The 8,784-nt window shown below is 28.4% G+C and overlaps 1 protein-coding gene across 1 annotated transcript; it reads right to left on the bottom strand.

Moving 5' to 3' along the window:
* Positions 1-323: 323 nt before the first annotated feature.
* On the bottom strand, positions 324-7,349 carry LOC145042160 (beta-glucosidase 24-like). Its single transcript, XM_078990543.1, has 12 exons — positions 7,210-7,349; positions 6,741-6,810; positions 6,577-6,635; positions 6,396-6,471; positions 6,159-6,324; positions 4,801-5,044; positions 4,496-4,614; positions 1,422-1,636; positions 1,198-1,229; positions 1,018-1,120; positions 815-923; positions 324-724 (listed from the first exon to the last, which is right to left on the bottom strand). The coding sequence occupies exons 1-12, from the start codon at positions 7,324-7,326 to the stop codon at positions 451-453; spliced, it is 1,584 nt and encodes a 527-aa protein (XP_078846669.1). The 5' UTR covers positions 7,327-7,349; the 3' UTR covers positions 324-450.
* Positions 7,350-8,784: the final 1,435 nt, after the last annotated feature.

Raw genomic sequence — 8,784 nt, forward strand, 5'->3', positions numbered from 1 at the left:
GTGGCAAAAATGCTCTTATTTATTAGATTAGTGAATTCGATATAAAACAAAAGAAAACGAAGGAACCAAAGAACCAATGATAATCATCGAATGCAAATAACAATGACAAAAAAGGTCGAATGCAAATAACAATGACAAAAAAGATGTATGTTTTTTAGTTGGACGTGTATTTAACGGATTAAAAAACCATTTTTTTGTATATGTTTGTTTTTTTTTTTTTTTTTTAATTTAACGACATCTGTCGTCGGTAATATTCTCATTTCTTGTAGTTTTATAATTAGGAGGTGATAAGATGCATGAATCATCTTGTAGAGTTCCGAATATTATGAAGTAAAAATCAACAATATATTCCTTAATCATATAATATTCTTTCTTAAAATAAACCAAAATAAATATGACATTGTACAAGAGTAACAAGTACTATATATGAAGTACGATCTACATTTATTCTTATTTTTTTGTTTTGTTTCCAGACTCACTACTTTCAGAATGAGCACTACGTTTAACTCCTCGTTGTCCTTGAGGTAGCTTGCTTGTTTGGGCTAGTTTCTTTGGCTTTTTAAGAAAGTTCATGAACCATATTGTAGAGTTCTTTGGGTACCTTGTGTATTTCCCGTCCTTATAATCTATATAAAATAGACCGAATCGAACCGAATATCCATTTGCCCACTCAAAATTATCCATCAATGACCATGCAAAGTACCCCACTACTCTTACGCCATCCCTACAAAAGTGTAACGAGTTTGATTAGAATGGAGGGGAAGTAAAGAAAATGATCATTTGATCCATAATATATTATATTGCATAACATTACTTCATTGCTTGTAGCATGCTTTTTAGATGTGCATCATGATACTCAATCCGTTCATTATCAACAAGAGCTTCTTCAATTTTGAGATTGTTATTAATTGCATCAGGCCACCCTACAAACACGGTGAAGTTAAATTCGTAATCCTTTAAATAAACTACGATGAACTAATTAAGTAAATATTTGTAACAAAATATCATAACTATTACCATTTTCAGTTATGTTAATCAATGGATTTCCATAGGTATGTTTTATGTGCATCAACAATTTGTAAAATCCAGGTGGATATGAATAAAACCAAAAAACACCTCCCTACATTGATCAACGAGAAATAAATTAAATTAAAGGGACAAGATATGATAGAACTACATCTACTAATAAAATCGTACCTGTGGGCCGATAGGTTTCCCTTTAAGATCGACTGAAAAAAAAAAAAAAAAAAACGTAAATGTTGATTTAGACATTTAGCATTTCGTTGAATCGACGTTAACATTTGTTGAGCATAAAACTCATTTCCTTTCTTTTTGTAATGTCACACCATATACCTTAAACTACAAAAGTAGGCTAAATTGCAATAAGGTTTAATTCATGTAGGATTGATCTTTAAACATACCAGGTTGCTGTTGGACCATAATGTCATTCGAGTAGGAAACTACATCAGTTGGTTCTGCAGTGGTGGCGTATTGTGAAATATAGTAATTTAAGCCAAGAAAATCGTAAGACCCCTTCAGTAATTTCGCCTGCTCTTTTGAGAATTTAGGTAATCGATCACCAACATTTTTTATCATTGTGTCAGGGTATTTGCCACTAAAGCAAGGCTCCATAAACCTATGCCAAAGTTCATAGGAGTACAAAAATAAGATTCTTAAGAAAATTGATTTCAACCTAAAGCTACGACAATTTTGGATTCACTAGTCCAATATTGTTATAAACGAAGGTGTTAAAAACGTGCGTTGTGATGAGAGAACGGTTATTTTTGTAATTTTGTTACACCTGGACTATTTTTTTTTTTTCTTACATATATATGAACCATTTATGTACTTGTCTTACGTATGGGCTATTTTACAACTTTGTTACATATGTATCATTTATGTAATTTTTTTCTATTTCCTATAGAGGAACCATTTCTATAATTTTATGAAGACCTGTATCGTTTCTATAATGTTTTTACTTGTGGACAATTTATGTAATTTTTTTTCATGGGGGAACCATTTTTGTCATTTTATCTATTTGAAACATGTAGACCATTTTTCCAATTTTTTCTCATAAAGTGACCATTGAGGTTATTTTATTTATTTGACAACTATATAGAGCAAAAGTGCTATTCATTTAGAAGAACAAAGCACTATAGAAATAACATGACCTTAGGAACAATGTTTAACATTTTATAAAAAGTTATAATATATAATGGGTCTCAAGATGTAGAAGATTTGCTATGGCTTAGACTAATTGGCTCAAAAGCCCTTCTTTGGCGTTGCCTTTGTGTACGATGTTTCACAATTTCTTGTTCTTGTCTTGTATTATGTAATATAGGCGTTTTAAACTTTTTATTAATAAAACAATTCAGTTATTATTAAATAGCCAAATTTCATTCATTAGTAGTTTCTAATCTAGGGGTTATAATTGAAAGGGTTGTTAATCGATTTTATTGACGTTGAATTGTTAAGAGTAATTTAATTGGTATACTTTTTTAGTTAAGAGTGGCCTTAATTAAATATTCCTAAGTTTGGGCTAATCCATTTGACTAACAAAATGTCTAACAAGGAGGTCTAGGTTCAATTTCAACTTATATTAACTTGTCATGTTAAAAAATCAATGTTCCTTAAATACTTTTAAAGATTGCTTGTTTTTTAAATGTGCTTTTTTATCTGAAAAATAAATAATTATATCAAAATTCATAATCTTTATTTTCTATAATTAAATGTCAATATTGATTTAACTTTAAGAAAAATATATTATTCTATAACTCAATCTCTAGTCATAACTGATTGATCACCATTTTGGATTCATTCACCGGTGAACGATCAACACGTCATCATTGATAGTATACACGTCATGTCGTCATCATTGATAGTATACTCGCCATTTACATGAGTATACTCATGGTATAAACAAGAAATCGTTTGATATTGGAAGTTCAATGCAGATGATGATCATTCATAATAGAAAGATGATCATCATTCATAATAGAATGAAAATATGAAAATTGTTAATATTCATCATATATATGAGAATCATCTTAAGAAATTGCAAAGTACACCATCTTAACGTTCCACGTTAACCCACCCTAAGGCCCCATAGGAGTTTAATTGTGAAACAGTAACAAGATTTTGAACGAACCAAAGTTTGAATCCTAAACCTCCAGTGTGTAATTTCGCACATCAACCATCATGTTTTCATATCATGAACGAGAATGATCATAATGTTCAATGAGAATAGTTAGATGTTTTAAGTTTAATCTAAAAGGTGACCATTTGTATGATAATCTAAGCATGCCAATCATTGATATTTATCACTAGCATAAGAATTGTCATATTATACAACAAGAAATCGTTAGATACTGTAAGATTGATAATCATTAACTAATATTAGAATACAAAAATGACAACCGTTGATATTTAACATTCACATGAAAATAACCATGATATACATTGAACTCATTGTGTATATGACGATTTCTCATTCTGTACCATGGCCATTATCATGTGATTATGTAAATGTTGAATATCAACAATTATCGAGTAATCATTCAAGTATGAATAAGAGTTATGTTCTTATAACTAAGAATGGAAGTGGAGTTGTAACATAAAAAATTATAAAATATGTCAATATTAATATTTAATTATAGAAATAAGAATTTAATAATTTTAATATATCTTGTTTGATATAAAATACGTGTTAAAATAAAAATAAAATGAACAATATAAGTCGTTAAGGGTGTATCTAAGCTTAGAGCCTTAAACACTACAACAATGTCACTGTCAATAATTAGAACCTCATTTAGTTTGATGGATGCGTGAGAATAGCTATCAAGGTTTTCAAAATTTTTGAGGTTCTCATTTAATCATTATTCACATATGTATGTGTATCTACGTATGAGGGGTGGACGTACACTACATCCACAGCAACAAAAAAGATTAATTAATTTTTATTTTTCAAAATAATATATTTTGACTTCTAAAAAATATTTTGATCCCACAGAACATTACTTTTCCCCAGGGTTTGAAATTTTTTTAGGTCCGTCTTTGCTATGTATATATAGTATGTATGTATTTATAAATATATTATTATATTAGTTTATAATCCGTGGAAATCTTAATTACAAAATTATTTAAACTTTCATAGTAAAATTCAAAATTATTAACCAATTATTTTAAATAACTTATTAATTAAAAGATATTTTTTAGTTATATAAAAATATAATATTTGATTTAAATAAATATGTGAAATTATATCACCTTATAATCTGTATTAATTTTATTTTAATTTTTATTCTACTATTATTAATTTAATGAAATTAAAGTAGGAAATTTAAAATTTTAAAATTTAAAATAGATAATAAATATGTTGTCAAATGAGAACATTAATTAAGAGATTTAATAAGATGATAAATAATAATAAAAAAAATTAATCTTTTATTAAAATAATGATGTATGAATATGAAGTACATGAAGCAGAGAGACTCACCATCCAAAATGGAAGTCCATCCCTCTAAGGGCTGCCTCCTTATCTTCGACTTTTTGTACATCAAGTGGCTCTAAATACGCTGCATCGAGCGTAATCCCAATCTTACCACCTTGGCTTTCCTGTAGATTTGGTTATACATCAACTTGTTCATATATTTATATTTTATGATCCGTGAATTTTGTTAATTCTTGCATGAAAAATATGAACAACACATACACATAGTAAACTAATTAACACAAATAAATTAATATAATAAAGAAAACGAATAGTAATTGATCGATGAGAGAGTATATAGGATATATTACTTGAAATTTTTGTCGATATAGCTCCACTACAGTAGCATGACAAAGGAGTAAGTTGTGCGCTACAATATACGGCTCAATTGCAGCATTCCCGATGTTACTTTCGTGAGCCCCTCGGCCAGGTGCGAATATACCAAACTCATATCCGGATATAGCATAATTTGCTGGTTCGTTCATTGTGATCCAATTCACAACCCGATCACCAAACTCCCAGAAGCAAAATTCAGCATATCCCTTAAAATCACATCTAATAATCAAGTATACACAACATTACCCTAGTTATTTTCATATTGTTATTTAAAAACCACAATAAATATATATATATATTTCTTATAAAAAGAGATTATAAAAAGAGAGAATTTCATATATACCCTTAAACATTAAAATATCAAATTTGTCCAACCTAATTCCTAAATATCATATTTATCCTTCACAAACTTTCAAAATATCATATTTGTCAAAATACTTATTTTTATTAATTTTTAAATATATTATAATTATTTTAAATCATTATTTTTATTAATTGACTATTATATCCTTATTATAACTTTAACTTCAAAATATCATTAATCTTCGAAATCATGAATATTAACAAAAAGTTAAGTTTCAAATCATATGTTCGTGATCATTGATTATGAACTTTGAAGAACAAATTGGATTCGAAGTAAATAATTGGTCAAACAACCTATGAGTAAGACTATAAGAGATTTCAATAAAACCATATCATAAAAGCTTCGAAGACTTAATTTACCAAATCTAAAGTATTAAGTGGGTTTCAAACCCAAAATCTAGTCAATGATTGGAGATGTATATAGGGAGTTTTTCACTTCAAATATAAAAAATTGTAAAAAGAATAAAATATAAAGAAAGTGAATCTTCCATGCCAATTAATTACAATCTCGGTCAAAATCTAAGAAACGCTTTCTAAAGTATATTCACAAATATGGTTTTTGAGAGTTATGTTGCAAGCAAGAACCCTAATTTGATTAATGCCGATTTGGCTATATAACAACAAATTGTGATTGAAAAACCCTAAATTATGGATTGAATTTGGTTTCTTTCTCAAGCGATGGTTGTGGTTAGTATTGTTATTTTGAATTTGGTTTATAATAGGGTATAATAGTCAACTAATACAAATAGAGATTTAAAATTATTTAAAAGATTTTTAAAAATATAGAAAATAAGATTTGGGTAAAATATGATATTTCAAAATTTATAAAGGATAAATATAATATTTAAAAATTAAATTGGATAAATATGATATTTTAATATTTAACAAGGATATATACAAAATTCTCCTTATAAAAAAAACTCAAATAGTTTTAATTGCATTATGCATGGTGTCATTTTGTTTTACTTACATAATTTTTTCATCTAAGAAACCCAAGTATTCTTGTTCCAGGCAATTGGGAGTGTCCCAATGCCATATAGTGACATATGGTGTAATTCCATTTTGTATAAGCTCATTGATTAGGTTATTGTAGTAGTCAACCCCTTCTCTATTGATGCCATTGTTTAGTCTTCCACCTAAAATATGAATTCCAATTTAAGTAAAATACACGTAAGGAATTTTTTTTTTCATTTTTCAAGTAACTTACCTGGTAATATTCTACTCCATGAAATTGAGAATCTATATGCATTTAGACCCATTTTCTTCAGCATTTGTACATCTTCCTGTTTATAAATACAAAATATATTTAAGAATAAAAAGGTTTAATAGATTAATGCAACTCCAATTCATTTAATCAGAGTAAACCAAAGTTAATTAAGGAAGATAACCTTGATCTTGAAATAAGAGTTAACACCATTAATTCCACTATCCCCATTAGCGATGGCAGCTGCAATATATTTCGAAACAAATTTTCATCAAGGTAAATTAAAGTTCCTGAAGAAAACGATCGAGTGTGGTCTAGTATTCAATAAAAAAATAAGATGAGACAAACCAGGTTTTTCGATGCAGAATGTATCCCAGATGCTTGGACTTCTTCCATATTCAGAAGCAGCACCTTCAATCTATGAGTAATAAGAACGTGATATCGTAATCTTGGATTAATATTTCATACGTCTTTCAGTAAGAAACCCTTACTTCCTAATTAATATTTTAATATTTAACGTTTTAACTTTTCTAAAAACATTGTTTCTAAAATATTCTATAAAACCCTTTCATGTTGTAGTCGTTTTTAAACATATATTATAGTTAAAATGTAACTATTTCTTTTATTTGAGATTTTTTATTAAAGGGTAAAAACATTTAAAAACCAGTTGGTAAACATACTCAATGCTAAAAGAAAACGGTATAAGAAATAAAAAAAAAATGTTTCAACTAACATTCTTCTTCCTCTTGAACCTCGAACAAAAAAAAATCTGGTAAAATTTTTATAGAAAATAAAACAATAAGATGTGACAATATACCTGATAAGCAGAAGTGGCAGCACCCCAAGTGAAATCAGATTCCAATTCAGTGAAATCAGCCCTGCTCATTTTATTTGTGGAAGGGGAGCTTTGAACTTCCATAATCGTATCGTTCATATATATTTTGAAGAGATTTTCAGTTTTTCTTGTGTTGTGTTAAGACAATTGGATAGCTTGCAATTCTATTTATAGACAAATGAAGCATCCTCCCAAATTTCCATTAGTCAATTGAACGAGAACATGTGGGTTTGACATGACAATCACATACTCGCATCATAAGTTTCTTATTTTATTTTTCATTTTTCCTTTTTACTATATTATTTAATCTCTATAATCATGTGTTTCATTTATACATTTTGTAACGTTTGATATAAATCTTCTATCATAATTAGGCTCATATTACTTAATCAACAATTTATATAATATATTAAAAAAATGTTTCCTTACTTTTTTTTGTCATTTTTGTCTCTTCACTACAAGAAACTAGAGTATTACCGACGACAAACGACGTCGCTAAAAGTGGGGCTTGTCTCCGCTAATAGCATTAGCGGCGACGTGTCGTCGCTAAAACGTCAACGTTAATGTTTTGTCGCTATTGATCGAGTTGTCGTCGCTAATACTTGTTAATCGTCGCTAAAGACGTGTCGCCGCTAATAAGCTCATGTCGCCGCTAAACCTATCGCCGGTATTAACCGACTGTCGCCATTAAAGGCGTCGCCGGTATTGGTGTTTTTCTTATATATATATATATATATATATATATATATATATATATATATATATATATATATATATATATATATATATATATATATATATATATATATATATATATATTTCACATTAAAATTGAAAAAAAACTGGTATGATATTAATTAATTTAATCCTACATCATTCAATTCCAAAATATTAATACAGTATCCGTTTAAAATACTCGTCCAATTTAACATATAACAAAATCAAGAAAATACTAGTCTAAAATACTTGCACCGATAAAACATAAAAAAAATCCTACAACTATCTACTCGTCATCATCGCTCTCCTCGTTTCCTCCAGTTTCATTTCGTTGTGGCAACGAACGAAACCAATCTTCAAGTGCAGCACTACATGCCGGATCTTTTAACATTGTTTGAAGCATTTTCAACTACAAATAAAACAACATAGTCTTATAAATTAAACTTGCATTATAACATTCTATATACAAAATATACATTCCATATATCAAACTATAACCAAACTAACAATTACCAAACTATAAAATACAGATATATCAAACTATAACAAAACTAACAATTACCAATATATAAACTATTATCAAACTAACAATTACCAAATTTTGAAACTATTACTACACCAACAATTACCAACATTTTAAACAATTACCAAAATTAAATAGTCTTGTCACCTGTTATTGTAGTTGTGGTTGTGTTAGTGGTTGTTCCTGATCGTACATTAACACAACCGTAGAAGGTTTACACCCGATGCCTCTGATATGGCCACGTTGAACACCCAATATTTTTTCAAAACAATTTTGTGTATCCTTCGGTGTTAGACTGCTGGCTTCAGAAGAAGCTT

This window comes from Lactuca saligna, chromosome 4 (assembly GCF_052625555.1).
Source record: "Lactuca saligna cultivar CGN05327 chromosome 4, ASM5262555v1, whole genome shotgun sequence".
Taxonomy (NCBI): Eukaryota; Viridiplantae; Streptophyta; class Magnoliopsida; order Asterales; family Asteraceae; genus Lactuca; species Lactuca saligna.